The sequence below is a fragment of the Crocuta crocuta genome, unplaced genomic scaffold, assembly GCF_008692635.1.
Source record: "Crocuta crocuta isolate KB4526 unplaced genomic scaffold, BGI_CrCroc_1.0 scaffold228, whole genome shotgun sequence".
NCBI classification, from domain to species: domain Eukaryota; kingdom Metazoa; phylum Chordata; class Mammalia; order Carnivora; family Hyaenidae; genus Crocuta; species Crocuta crocuta.
The window spans coordinates 2,657,270-2,672,580 of record NW_027532820.1 but is presented as its reverse complement, the minus strand read 5'-3'; the positions used below and the strand labels follow the sequence as shown (position 1 = coordinate 2,672,580).

At 44.1% G+C, this 15,311-nt stretch overlaps 1 protein-coding gene across 2 annotated transcripts in view; it reads right to left on the bottom strand.

Moving 5' to 3' along the window:
• ZC3HAV1 (zinc finger CCCH-type containing, antiviral 1) overlaps nucleotides 1–15,311 on the bottom strand; it is a 66,670-nt gene that overhangs the window by 40,131 nt on the left and 11,228 nt on the right. For both annotated transcript variants that reach the window (XM_077781028.1, XM_077781029.1), the window contains exons 2-3: nucleotides 6,414–6,549; nucleotides 2,980–3,232 (exon numbers count right to left, since the gene is read on the bottom strand). In XM_077781028.1, coding sequence (XP_077637154.1) covers nucleotides 2,980–3,232; nucleotides 6,414–6,549 — 389 coding nt within the window. The remainder of the gene's footprint in view (nucleotides 1–2,979; nucleotides 3,233–6,413; nucleotides 6,550–15,311) is intronic.

The window sequence follows — 15,311 nt, the reverse complement described above, 5'->3', positions numbered from 1 at the left end:
GGGGCGCAGAACACCTAAGCTCTGTCTAGCAGCATGAGGCCTTGAAAGCATCACTTTTAGTTATTCATAGTAAAAACGATTTAGGACCGCTTGCAATAAAAGTCATTTAAAATGTGTGAGCCTCGGTCTCCTTATCAATTAAGGAGTATATTAAGCATACTTAATTATCAATTAAGTATATTAAGGCTCCTAATATACTCCTGCCTTTCTTCATAGCTTTGATGTCAGGAACAACAAGGAGATATTTTGGGTGAAAATCCCTGGTTAATTATAAAGCATTTCTCAAATATAAGGAGGTGTTATTGTTTCTTATGTATTGTAGACTCTTAGAATTATGTATTCTATTTGCTTTGTAAAATTCACCTCTTTCACAGCCATGTCACCAAGGCATAAGAAAATTGCAAGTGTTAATATCGTTAGACAATGCGAAAATGCTTAAGAAATAGAACTGATCCGGGGCGCCTGGGTGGCTCAGTCGGTTAAGCGTCCGACTCTTGATTTTGGCTCAGTCATGGTCTCACAGCTTCATAGGTTCAAGCCGTGCGGTGGGCTCTGCGTTGACAGTGCAGAGCCTGCTTGGGATTCTCTGTCTCCCTCTCTCTCTGCCCCTCCTCCACTTGCGCGCACACATTCTTTCTCTCTCTCAAAATAAGAATAAATACACCATTTTTAAAAATCTCAAAAAAGAAACAGAACTGATCGCTTCCCACCCATTGTAATGCCTAATAACCTAAAACCAGAGAATAACAAGTCTTCAAGTATAGGTGAGGAGGTGGGGAAACTGGGCCCCTCTTGTATTGCTGGTGGCGACAGAAAATGGCACAAGTGCTATGGAAAATGGGATGATGGTTCCCCAAAAAATTACCACGGAATTACCACCTGATACAGCAGCCCCACTCCCAGCTGTACGCCCAGAAGAACGGAAAGCAAGGCCTCAAGTACAGGCATCTGTACCCCCGTGTTTCACAGCAGCATTATCCACAACAGCAAACTCAGAAGCAACTCAAGTATCCAGCCATGGTTGAATGGATACACAAACTGCCACATGTACATACAGCAGAATCTTATGCAAAGTGAAAGAAGCCAGTGTCACAAAAAGACAATTCCTGTGTGATTCTACTTATGTTTGGCACCTAGAGTAGTCCTATTCATAGAAACAGAAAGTAGAACGGGGTGGTTGCCAGGGGCTGGGGGGGAAGAGAGAATGAGGTGTTTGTTTCATAGGTATAGTTTCAGTTCTGCAAGGGGAAGGAAGTTTTGCAGATCGACTGTAAAACAATGTGAATGCACTTTGTGCCACTGAACACTTAAAAATGGTTCAGGCAGGAGGCACCTGGGTGGCTCAGTTGGTTAAGCGTCCAAATCTTGATACTGGCTCAGGTCATGATCTCGAAATTGTGAGATCAGCCCCACGTAGGGCTCTGTGCTCACACAGCATGGAGCCTGCTTGGGATTCTCTGTCTCCCCCTCGCTGCCCCTCCCCCACTGGCTCTCTACCTCTCTCTCTGAAATAAACATTTAAGAAAAAAAGTAATAAAAATAAAAAGTAAAGATAAATACATTTTCCAAGAAATGTAGTATTCCAATACTACTGAGGACTGTAATTAAATTGCATATAGTTTTGCATTAATGCTAGTTTTTGTGCATCAAACTGTATTGTGGTTACGGTTTCTCTCATTTTGAGAAAGTACATGCTGATACATTTAGGCGTGAAGGCTCCTGGTGACTGCATACCTCAAATGCTCTAACCACAAACACGTTATATGTGTGTGTCAGTGTTGATATATCGAGACAAAGTGATAGAACAATTGTGACAGAATATTATTGGAACAAAATGTTAACAACTGGTGAAACGAACAAAAAAAGTTATGTTTTCCTCCCTTAGAAAAAGCTTTATCATTAGCTTTTAAAACTCTTTTTTTAAAGCTTATTTATTTATTCTGAGAGAGAGAAAGAGAGAGAGAGAGAGACAGCAGTAGCAAGGGAGGGGCAGAGAGAAAGGGAGACAGAGGATCCTAAGCAGGCTCCTCACTGAACCCAATGTGGGGCTCAAACTCACATATCATGAGATCATGAACTGAGCTGAAACCAAGAGTTGGACACTTCACCAACTGGGCCACCCAGGTGTCCCATCAATTAACTTTTAGAAAAACAATAAACATTTTAACAAATCTGGCGTGGGGTGGGTGGATAGAGGTTAGCATCAAAATCAAACGGCAAAACTGCACAGATGCTATGATTATATTATGGATACATGTAGACGAAGTCTGAAAGGGAAAATAGTCTTACTCTAGGAAACAGAATGATTATAAGTAAAGTTACACTCCCCTTCTGTGTCTTCTGTCAGGGAAATACAAATCAAAGCCACACAGAGATAACCACCTCATGCTGGTCAGAGTGGCTAAAATGAACAAATCAGGAGACTATAGATGCTAGCGAGGATGTGGTTTCGGGCACCCTCCTACACTGTTGGTGGGAATGTAAGCTGGTGCAGCCCCTCTGGAAAACAGTGTGAAGGTTCCTCAAAAAGTTAACGATAGAACTCCCCTATGACCCAGCCATAGCACTGCTAGGAATTTACCCAAGGGATACAAGAGTGCTGATGCACAGGGGCACATGTACCCCAATGTTCACAGCAGCACCCTCAACAATAGCCAAAACATGGGAAGAGCCTAAGTGTCCATCAACTGATGAATGGTTTATCTATACGATGGAATACTACATGGCAATGAGAAAGAATGAAATCCTGTCATTTGTAGCAACGTGTACGGAACTAGAGGGTACTATGCTAAGTGAAATAATTCAGGCAGAGAAGGACAGTTACCGTATGTTTTTACTCATATGTAGATCTTGAGAAACTTAACAGAAGANATTGGGGAGAGCACTTGTCGGGATGAGCACTAGGTGTTGTATGGAAACCAACTTGACAATAAATTATATTTAAAAAATTTTAAAAAAGAGAAGGAGAAAAGCCTTTACCTCTGCCCCTGGGGGGTTTCTTGCGGCCGTGCTTGCTGTTGCAGATATCCTGGATGTTCTGAACCACACTGGAGCTCATCCCGTGCTCCCTCATGATGGCCAGCACCCTTCTGTCCATCAGGTTATGGGACCTGAGGCAGTTGGCATAACTGCAAATCCCTCGGGTAAAGTGCTCGCAGATGTGGAGCCTTTCGCACGATGGATACTGGTCACAAATAACTTTATGACCCTCTCCCTTATAATTTTTGCATATCTGCAGAAGAGAAAAACAATAGCCGGAGACGATAACCCCTTCCCATATCTGCCACATGTGCATTAAGAAAAGCCTAAGTATACAAATATGTTGGAAGCAAGCAGACGTACACCAAAGGACAAAATGCACGTGTCTTCCACTGATGATTTATTTGGGGGAGAAGAGGCCTGCAAACTAACGAAAAGAAACATGAATTTAGTAACCCTTTGGAAGAATCAAACTAAGATGGACAGCTACAGATAGGATCAAACAGGACCCAAAGGGAGCCCTACCTCACAAAGGAACCCCAAAGAGGAAGGCTATCAAGTCATTCTGCAATTAAAAAGACATATGGGTTGGGACACCTGGGTAGCTCAGTAGGTTAAGCATCTGACTTCAGCTCAGGTCATGATCTCATGGCTCATGAGTTCGAGCCTCATGTCGAGCTCTGCACTATGAGCTCAAAGCTTGCTTGGAATTCTCTCCCCACCCCATCTCCCTTCCCCTGCTCACATGTGCTTGCTCTCTCTCACTCTCTCTCTCAAAATAAACTTAAAAAAAAAAAAAAAAGACACGTGGGTCTTACAACCATTGTCTCTGCTAGGTAGAATGTGGCAAAGCTCCTCAAAAGGTCAACTAAAGAAGGTAATTTTTATATTTATTTTATTTTTATTTTTGAGAGATAGACAGAGCACGAGCTGGGGAGGGACGGAAGGAGAGAGGGAGACACAGAATCCGAAGCAGGCTCCAGGCTCTGAGCTGTCAGCACAGAGACTGACCTGGGACTTGAACTCATGAACCAGCGAGATTGCGACCTGGGCCAAAGTTGGGGGCTCAACCGACTGAGCCACCAGGTGGCCCTATATTTCTTTGTAAATAGAAATATTTACACACCTAGCTCTGCAGACATGTAGTTCCTACTGAAAAGCAGGCATGAGTATTTCTTACTGAAATACTGTCATGGGGGCCAGACCGTATGATGCAGGATTCCAGGACATGGATTTAAAAGGAAATTTTCACCAGGAAACTTACATACAAATCCTCAGACCCTTCCCTATATCAGCATATAGTGAGAGTCATCAGAGGTGGGGTCCACCTCTCAAGTTTAATAAACCCTCCCGGCAATTCTGATGCTCGCTAAAGCTTGAGAACCAGCCTCCGCGAGGCTCTGGCAGAAAAAAACAGTCAGCAACTTCACAAATGACATTGGCTAACAATCCTACGACTGTTCTAATGAGTGAGTTAAGAATGTTCCTGCTTTTATTAGGCCAGAACAAATGACAGCATGTCTTCCTTTAATAAGTAGACTTTAATTTTACAAGCTTAGACACGAGGAAGTCAGGTTTGCTGGATGCTTTCATGTTCTCACGGGTCAAGGCAAAGTGGAAAAGTGTGAACATTTTAAGGCTTTTAGGGCAGGAGTGTGTCTTGTCCATTGCTGCCTCCAAGATCGAACTCAGTGCCTACCACTTGCAGGAGCTCCTAAATGTTAGCAAGACAAACAGCAAATGCAGTGAGACCCAGAAGGATCAAATGCCTTGTCCAAGATCACACAAGTGGCTGGTGGCAGAGTCAGGACTTTGAGAGACACGAAGGACCATCGTTGACAACTGTGCCTTGGACTAGCTAAACTCGGGCTTATTCCTTTCTGCTGACCCCCTACAACAATCCTCCACCTACGCACCCACACTGAAACACTTCTGTAAGGACTTCTCTTGCCCAACATTTCTGAATACACATTCATGCTACCAATGCGCTCATTGATTTTCCACTACAGGAACCAGCCCCTCAGACCTCTCGTCCAGGAAACAGGGCCGCCTTCCCGTCTACAATCTCAGCCCTGACGAATGGCAAATAGCAATTAAGTTCCTTAGCCATGAGCCTCCCCACCCCACCCACTAATCATGGGTACTGAATTCTTAAAAGGGAAAGGTGACTGTGCCCCCTTCTCTGGACTGTGTGATAAAAAGATGACAAGAGCATTCCTCTAGGAGGACCCGCGTAGAGCTTTTGTCAACAGGCTCTTCTGGGATCCTTCAGCAACCGCACCTTCTAGTAGGTTGTTAATTGCTGGCCTCCTCCCTAGAGAATGGAAGATGTGCCACTGCCCTTATTCTCCAAGGACCTGATATAAAAAGTGCTTGGTGATTCTGGAGAACTGAAGAAGAGATCAGATCTACCGAAGTGACCTTTCTAAATCTCCAAGTTTAACACTAGACTAAGGGTAGACCATGAGTCATCTCAAGCATTCTGACAAGTCTTCATTCATCATTCCATCACATGAAAGGAAAGGGGAGGGATGCTTCTGTTCGTCAATGGGACCTTTAATGAAGTTGGCGTGTAAGGTATTTCCCCCACGCTGCTAGCCTTGGGGGGCTGGGCTGACATGTAGGCCAAAGGCCATGGATATCTCAAGAAAAGACCTCTAAACCTTGGGCTCCTAGAAATGGAGAGAGAGACAATCCAAGTACCCAGGTAAAAGAATACATGTTGCATGGAGAGAAAATGGGACATATTTTCCTCCCCCCATCTGCTCCCCAAACATTTTTATAGAGTGCTTTGCACTCCTATCTCTCTTGAGCTCAGTAGTCAATTCAAATTCACCCCTCTTATCATAAGCTTTTTTCCCCCTCAGGGAAACACATGAACTTAAAGTCAAAAAATGTTTAACCTTCATGGGGCACCTGGGTGGCATCCAACTTGGGCCCAGGTCATGATCTCGTGCGTTTGAGCCCCGCATCAGGCTCTGTGCTGACAGCTCAGATCCTGCTTGGGATTCTCTCTCTCTCTCTCTCTCTCTCTCTCTTTCTGCCTTTCCCCTGCTCTCTCTCCAAATAAATAAATAAGTTTCAAAAATTCTATTTTATCTGAACGAGTACATTTTGAGGTCTCTGGTGCAATAGTGTTGCTTGTACCCCCAACCAACACACCCTGTCATCTCTCAAAACCTCGATTCAAAGCTCACCTCCTTCTAGGAAGCTACCTAGATTGAAAGTATCAACTTCCTACTACTGCATCTTCAGATTATGTCACACAGTGAAGGAAATTGCTAAATCTTTGGGTCACTCAGCAACAGCCACCTGTTGACTACCATCTGTAGAGCCTGGTGGAAACTTTGAGTCATTGTGTTACCAATACATCCACGACATAGCACTGCCAATAATATTCTCTCTGTTGCTTAAATTAAGGAATCATAACTTACCTCAGGCATAAAAAAGGGGTCACTTTGGACAAGGAGCACTGCTAATTCCTCTTTGTTCAGTCCAGAGAGCTCATGAATTTTCAGGACCTTGAAGTTCTCTTCTGAGAGCACCTCGTGAGAATATTTGCACAAATTCCTGGAAGAAAACGATAATTGTCAGTGTTTCTACTTCTCAGAAGTAAAGAGAAACAAATCATCAACAAAGGAACTTTCAGTTACCAGTGCCCACATCCTTTGGTTAACCAATCCTGCCTAAATAATACACTTTAAAAATATAAATTGATGGGGCACCTGGGTGGCTTGCTGGTTAAGCGTCTGACTCTTGATCTCAGTTCAGGTCATGATCTCACAGTTCATGAGTTCAAGTCCAACGCCAAGCTCCATGCTGACAGTGTGGAACACGTTAGGGGTCCTCTCTATGCCTCTCCCTCTCTCTCTGTCCCTCCCTTGCTTGTTCTCTCTCTCTCTCTGTGTCAAAATAAATAAACTTTAAAAAATAAATAAAAATATAAATACTAATTGATTAAATACCTAGATGGGAGAGATGCGGGATGTATTTTTTTATTTTTATTTAATTTATTTTTTAATTTACATCCAAGTTAGTTAGCATACAGTGCAACAATGATTTTTGGAGTAGATTCCTTAATGCCCCTTACCCATTTAGCCCATCCCCCCTCCTATAACCCCTCTAGTAACCTTCTATTTGTTCTCCATATTTAAGAGTCTCTTATGTTTTTGTCCCCCTCCCTGTTTTCATATTATTTTTGCTTCCCTTCCCTTATGTTCATCTGTTTTATATCTTAAAGTCCTCACATGAGTGAAGTCTTATACTGGTCTTTCTCTGACTAATTTCGCTCAGCGTAATACCCTCTAGTTCCATCGATGTAGTTGCAAATGGCAAGATTTTTTTTTTTGAGTGTCAAGTAATATTCCATTCTATATATATACCACATCTTCTTTATCCATTCTGGAGGTATTTTCCCTACAAGTTATACACATCTATTTTAAAATTATTGCAGGGGCACCTGGGTGGTTCAGTCAGTTAAGCGTCCGACTTCGGCCCAGGTCATGATCTTGCAGTTCATGGGTTCGAGCCCTGCGTTGGGCTCTGTGCTGACAGCCAACTCAGAGCCTGGAGCCTGTTTTGGATTTTGTATCTCGCTCTCCCTCTGACCCTCCCCTGCTCACGCTGTCTCTGTCTCTCTCAGAAATAAAAAATTAAAAAAAAAAAACATTAAAAAAGTAAAATACAATATTGCAATATTTCTTTAAATAGTATCTCTGCTAATATACATCACTAGGGAAAAGTGGCAAAGAACGCAAAACCAATTTGTTGGAAATGACTGCCCACTGAGAGACAAAGAATAATTAACATAATATATCCATGGACTTGGGGCACCTGGTTGCCTCAGTTGGTAGACCGTGCAACTCTTGACCTTGGGGTTGTGAGTCCAACTCCAACATTGGGTACAGAAATTACTTTAAAATATAATCTTTAAAAAAATAATCTACGGACCAACAATAAAAGTCAAGGAGAAGGGCGCCTGGGTGGCTCCATCAGTTAAGCTTCAGACTCTTGATTTCAGCTCTCTCTCTCTCTCTCTCTCTCTCTCAAAAATAAATAAATAAACATAAGACAAAAGTCAGTGGGAAAAGAGGTTCCATTTCTCAAATATTTTAATGATACAAAACTAACCATCGCTTTGCTTCTCCTATGTCTTCTATACCAATGCCTACCTTTATGGTTTGGGACTACAAATGATGGAACAAGCTCTTAGCTGTACGTTTCACACAGCTCTACAGAAGAAACAGAAATGCCCTTCACTCTAAGGCCCTGGTGACCCAGGTTCACACTGTCCAAGAGAACAACACTCAGGATGATGGAACTGTTCTATAATTGTTTTATAACCTGAGCTTTCCAAATATGACCGCTGAGAAACTGAAACATAGCTGGTGAGACTTCGGAACTAAGTTTTCTATTTTACTTTATTTCAATTAATTTAAATTTGAATAGCCACACCTGGCTAGTGGCCACCATCTGGTGCCTTAAGAGGCTTAAGTCTTCCGTGTTCAAAACACAGTGGGACAATCAGCAGTGGGACAATCACATTAACAAGAAGTTTTATCACTTTTGCTACTTAAATAGGCGTGAAATAGACTTATGTTTTTAATTTGTGTTTTATTTATTAACAAGGCTAAATATTCCCAAATGTTGGCTTGATGCTTGTATTTCCTTACTTCTTTTCCTTCCTCCCTCCCTATTTGTTCATCTCCTTTAACTGTTTACCTAGTGGAGAATGGCTCACCTACAGATTTATAATTGTTCTTTATATTTTTAAAAATTAATCTTTACCAGCCTTGTTTATTTCAAATAGTTTTGCATTTTTTCCCTTTTAAACAAGAACTTTAATTAAGGAGGTTGTTGCTGAATTTTTATATGATCAAATCCTTCCAACCTGCCTTTCATAATTTTAATACTTGAGAAATTAATTCCTCCACCATCGCGGGATAACTGTACTATCTTTTTCACTTGTAAAAGATATTTTCAACTATAATTCTTTAAAACATCTAGAGCTTATTATGACAGATAACGTCAGAAAGGGATAGAAATGCTTGACATCAACTTTTCTCAATAATAATCCTATTACTTAAGGTTCCCTTCTTATTATTCTGTTATCCTGAACTATTGTGTTAATCTTGTAACAAATTTAGGACTGTTGGGATCTCTAACAATCTACTCCCCTATTTTGAATCTAATACAACTTAAATCTCCTTTGCGCCATATTTTAAATATTAACAGAGTAATTTAATCACATCCCTGGCTTGCTCCTTTCCCAATACTCCTTAGTGTGCTTGCCTATTATTTTATCTAATTTTATTAGGGTTTTGTCAATTACCATAAAATATCATATTGAGAATCTAATTTGTATTAACTCTATAAACTAGATCGGATAGCATGTCGTCTTAATGACATTAAAACTTTTGATTCTAGAACTGAAAATATCTCTCCATTTATTCAAGTTTTGTTCTATTTTTCTTAGGGAGAATGAACATCTTTCTTTAATTGCTTTCTTTCATTTCCCAAATATTAAGCATTTATCTGTTGCCACTATTATTTTTTAGTTGTTTGTCACTAATAAGCAGAAATGCAAATGATTTTGCAAAATTATCCTACTGAAGTTGATGATTTTTTAAAATGCAGGGGCGCCTGGGTGGCTTAGTCAGTTAAGCGTCCGACTTTTGCTTAGCTCATGATCTTGCATTCGTGGGTTCGAGCCCCGCATCGGGCTCTGTGCTGACTGCCAGCTCAGAGCCTGGAGCCTGTTTCAGTCTGTGACTCCCTCTCTCTCTGACCCTCCCCTGCTCACGCTGTCTCTCTCTCTCCTAGAAATAATAAATAAATAAGTAATTAATTAAAATGCAAACATCTAGATAAAAGTTATTATCTAAGAAGTAATCTTTAAGAGTCATTTATTCTGGGGCACCTGGGTGTCTCAGTCCGTTAAACATCCGACTCAATTTTAGCTCAGGTCATGATCTCATGGTTTGTGGGTTCAAGCCCCACATCAGGCTCCTCACTTAACGAGGAACATGCTTGGGATTCTCTCTCTCCCTCTCTGCCCTTTCCCTGTTCTCTCTCTCTCAAAAATAAACTTTTTAAAAAATCCTAAAAAATAGAAGTCTGGGATGCCTGCCTGGCTCAGTCAGTAGAGCATGTGACTCTTAATCTCAGGGTTGTGAGTTCGAGCACCACAGTGGGTGTAGAGATTACTTTAAAAAGTCACTTATTCAAATGCTGCTGTCTGTGTGTAAGGCATTTCTGAAACTCTCTGGAACTGCCTTCAGATCGAGCTCAAAAAAAAAAAAAAAATCACAGAAATCACAGAATCAACAACTTTTGTCTATTACCATTTGAGCTCTTAATACCCAACCAGCCCTCCCATGCACTTTGCCTCACAGAAAAGCTGGTCAGGCTCTGGTGACAGTCTCCAGCCTAGCCATTTTCTTAGGCGGGCTCTTCTAGGTCTCTGGCTCCTCTTGATAAAGCTGACTTCGGCTCTCTCAGCTTGTTTTGGGGTCCTATGGTTCAGATAACTTCTCCCAGACCTCAGCACCTGGGCTATGGCCACCCAGAGACCTCTGCAGCGGGGCTGAGACTTCACCTTAACACTCCTCCCACCCCTGGGGCAGAGGGGAATCTGAAGAGAATCAGCAGCTGGGAGGACCCAGCCTCCAGCCCGGGCAGAAAAGCCCCTTCATTACCAGATGAATGTGAGACTCATTAAGTATAAGGCTGCTCACTTTACTGGTCATTCACATTAACGGCCCTCGTGGTAGGGAGCTGAAAATGACCATGGTTGAAACAAACAGCCCGCAGCTAGAAGGTTCCGCCTTCTGTCTCAGAGATACCTGATGACTGTTCTTGAAAGGAATTTAGAATCTTCGCTTTCCTCTCAGCTCCAACCCAGACATCCTAAACACGGTGCCAAGACTATGTCACCCCGTGCATGGCTAAATAAGGGTCGCGGAAGAGGACACAGACCCTCTCCACCCCACAGCGAGATGCAGCCTCAGTCAGTCCTGTCCTAGCTGAGGAGAGGGAGGCACTTCCAAGGTCCCCGAAGTCACCAGTTCCTCTAAATAACTCAAGGCCACCAGGCAGCCTAATCGGTAGGCTTTTCCTGGCTCACTCAAGACACTTGTGCCTGAAGGAAGAGCCCAGCCCGCACACACTGCCCTGCTCGGGTACTTGCTGCGGCCTGAATGAAGGCTCAGCTTCACTCCTCATTTCTCTCCACCCTCAGGCAAATGGCTCATTCCTCTAGGCTCATGACACTCACCCGCCACCCAGCTTCAGTCCGCAACATCTACGTCCAGCCCAGACTTCTCCCAACTCCTCAGAGGCTTTCTCCTTGCCCTAATTTCAGCACATTGGTCAGCCTCGAGGGTGAGGCAGTTCATGCTCACCTGTTTGAGAGTAAGCCCAAGAGGACAAAAACCAACGTTTATTACACATTTACTGAGTGACAGCAACACTGCGTCTGTTATTTAATACACTCACCACAATACGCCTATGAGGTTTACTTTTTACTTTGGGAGACTGAGGCTGGATAAAATGAGAAATCAAAGGTAACTCCAAAAAAGGAACCCCGATCTCAAAAAAAAAACCCTAAGCTGGAAAAACAAAAACAGACTGAAACTTTTACAAACCAAAATGGAAAAAAAAGAAAGAAAGCAAAGAAAAGTCATTCTGGTTTATTTAAACCGCTATTCCCCATTATTAAGTGGAAAATGGAGAGTGGAGTACAAGGAGAGAGAAGGCACAGAAATCACATAAAGGACAGAGCTTGACAAGGACACAAGAAATGATAGAAACTATTTCTTGCAACTGGCATCAAGGAGACAAGTTCAGCAGGACTGGTCATAGTTAGGGCTGGACGCAAGTCATGTTTTAGGTTCAAGGTGGAGGAAGCTTCCGTCCCACTTTCTGCTGATCACTCTGCCCCAGCTCCACGTTCCTAACTTTGACTAGGAGGCTTACGGCAGGAAACAGTGTGAAAATCTGCCATGGCTCCCTACGGTTCTCTAAGCCGGTGGTTTTCAGAGTGAGGTCCCCGGACTAGCCTCACTGGGAGGTTGTCAGAAATGCAAATTCTCAGGCCCCATCCCAGACCTATGGGCTGAGTCTCAAACTCTTAGCAGGGGTCAGAATCGTCTATCTGGAAGGTTTGTTAGAACACAGGTTGCCGGGCGCCAGCCCCAAAAGAGGCGCTCAGTAGGTCTGCAAGTGCCCAGGTGCTGCTGCTGGCCCGCTGCGTGCACTTGCCAGTTCAGAGGCGCCAGCTACCTTCTCCAAAGGGCAGTGGGGGCTGCAGAAGGCTGGCGCGCGGCCACAGGGAGTCCCCACCTCCCAGCACAGAGAAGAGCTCTCCTACAAACCATTACGAAGTGCTTCGGGGGAAAGCAAGCGTTTGCACAATTCTCCCTGTACTTGGAGCAGATAAACTTCAAACAGCGCTTCAACAGAGTTGGGGCGGGAGACGATAACTCTTACAAAAAAGAGCAAAGATGGCCTTGAAAGAGGCAGATTTGTCTCTGCTTCAGGAATCTCAGGCCAAAGCCTAAAAAACAAATGACCTTTTTTCACTTTTCCCTTCCAGTCACAGAACAAAATGTTATTTTAACCCTGGCAATAAATCCTCCCCCGCACCTCAGATGGGGTCTGGGCGGCAGGGCGGCTCTCATCCCTGGCTACGTAGAATCATCAACTAAAGAGTGTTTAGAAATACCTAAGCCGAACCCTCAGAGCCTGATTTAATTTGACAGGAGGTGGCAGGTGATTCTACTGTGCAGCTGGAACTGAGAATTGCTAGTTGGACTCGTCAGATCAGAATCTAAGGGAGGCTCCTGAATCAGACGGTCACCTCCAAGCTCTGGTGCTTAACGAGCTGGTAAACACAGAGCCAACTCTGGGCTCAACAACCAAACCAAAGGGAAAAACATACCAACGTAAGGGAGAAATCTTGTTTCTTGACAGTAATGTGTCTCAAAATACCACTTCTCTTCCCCCAGCCCCCAGGCCCCTCAGTTCCCCAACACCTTGTGGGGAGGGGCTGATAAAAAACAAAGATATAGTTGATTTGTACAGAAAACAGGAAATAGTTCATTATGATGTAAACCAGGTGAAAAAAGAACCAGGATGTGTGAAAAGATAACATCTAGAGAATGCTGATGTAAAGACTCAATAATGTCGACAACAAAAGCCCTAATGAAGTATTATTTCAAAGCCATGAGACTCCTGTTTGCTATATCTGTACAGCTGATGTTCAAGGTTAAGTTGCCATGCTATTAGAGGTAGAGGTGGCTGGGTAAATCTGGAAGCCCTANGTAAGGGCAGAGAGAAAGCATGGAGGTGAAGAAATGAGCCGCCTTTAACCACAGCTGTACTACCCAGAACACACAAAGTGCCAAGAAGGGAAGGCCAACGGACTGCTGCCATGAGTGAACTCAAGGTGCACCAGCTGGGGCGCCTGGATGGCTCAGTCAGTTGGTCACGATGTCACAGTTCGTGGGTTCGAGCCCCACATCAGGCTCTGTGCTGGCAGCTCAGAGCCTGGAGCCTGCTTTGGATTCTGTGTCTCCTTCTCTCTGTCCCTCTCCCACTCACTCTCTGTCTCTCTCTCTCTCAGAATAAGATAAAGACATTAAAAAAATAATAAAAATAATAAAATTAAAAAAAAAAAAGGTGCACCAGCTGCAGGCCTCGGCCTGGGGACAGGAACGCACCTGGTTGGCTGCAAGACCCTGGGCAGCAGAAGATAACAGGAGAGGACCGGGTCCGCAGAGCACGGGAGGGGTGGCGGGGGCGCTGAGGATCTGTATGTAGTCTATTGTACCAAGAGCGAGGCACCCCAAAATCGTCTCTGTTATTGCAGACAACGCCCCAGTCTTCAGTGCCCTAAGTTATCGTGGCCCATTAGAATCACCTAGGGCCTTCTAAAAAATCCCAGTGCCCCAAGCCATACTCTGTGCCAATTAAATCAGAATATGTGGGGGTAAGAGCACGGCATCTGTATTTTTCTTTTCCTTTTTTTTGAGACAGAGGACGCAAGTGAGTGAGGGGCAGAAAGAGAGAGAGGGAGAGAGAGAAAGAGAAGCAGGGCTCCCCCAAAGCGGGATACGAGCTCAAGAACGGTGAGATCATGACCTGAGCCGAAGTCAGATGTTTAACGACTCGGCCACCCAGGCGCCCTGGGCATCCACCACATTTTTTGAAAGATTCCTCAAGTGATTCCAATGTACCGCAATGTCTGGGAGCCATCACCGCAAGTCCACATCAGGGCTGAGAAAAAGCACAGGAAGGGTAAAGCGTTAAGAGGTGCTGGTGGTATTGCCAGACTGTTCACAATTAGAGAAAGCAAGCCCACAAGACTCCTCTGGTCATACATACCCCTTCCTTCTTCCCCTGCCTTACTTCCCAACATAAATCCCTTCGGAAATGAAGAGGAATATTAACATAAACTAGAGGGAAAGAGAAATAAAGGAATCTCGCTAAGGATTCCTTTAGCGAGAAAGGAAGGGGCAGATGCCTCTAGAATAGCCTACTGTTTCCCTTACAAAGCATGTGCTCCATAAACATGTGTTGATGGAGGGGCAAGAAGGCCCAGGCCTCCTATATGTCTTGTGGTTCTACCACAGAAAAGTAACAGGTAGTTTGCCCTAACCTTGGAGAAAAGCAAGACTTTTTTCTTTTTTTTTTAAATTTATTTCTAGGAGAGAGAGAGACAGCGTGAGCAGGGGAGGGTCAGAGAGAGAGGGAGTCACAGACTGAAACAGGCTCCAGGCTCTGAGCTGGCAGTCAGCACAGAGCCCGACGCGGGGCTCGAACCCACGAACCGCGAGATCATGACCTAAGCGAAAGTCGGACGCTTAACCGACTAAAGCCACCCAGGCGCCCCAAGCAACTCTTTTTTCAACCCGTCTTCACTCTGCACTAAAGAATCCATCCCTTGGGCGCCTGAGGGGCTCAGTCGGTTAAGCTGTCCGACTTTGGCTCAGGTCATGATCTCGCGGTTCATGAGTTCCAGCCCCGCTTCAGGCTCTGTGCTGACAGCTCTGTGTCTGTGTCTCCCTCTCTCTATCTCCCCGCTCGCTTGCCCGTGCTCTCTCTCTCAAAATAAACATTAAAAAAAAAATTTTTTTTAATCCATCCCATCTCTCTTTTATGCCCTCAAACGCTGAAGCCACATGAAACCTCATTTTCGCAATCTGACAGGAAGCAGCATGACCCTAGCTGCTGTTTCTGAAAATGTGGCTCATGGACCCCTGCAAAAGAATCTGTAGGGTGATGGGGAAAATGCAGATTCCCGGGGCCCCACCCCCCCCCGCCCCCGAACC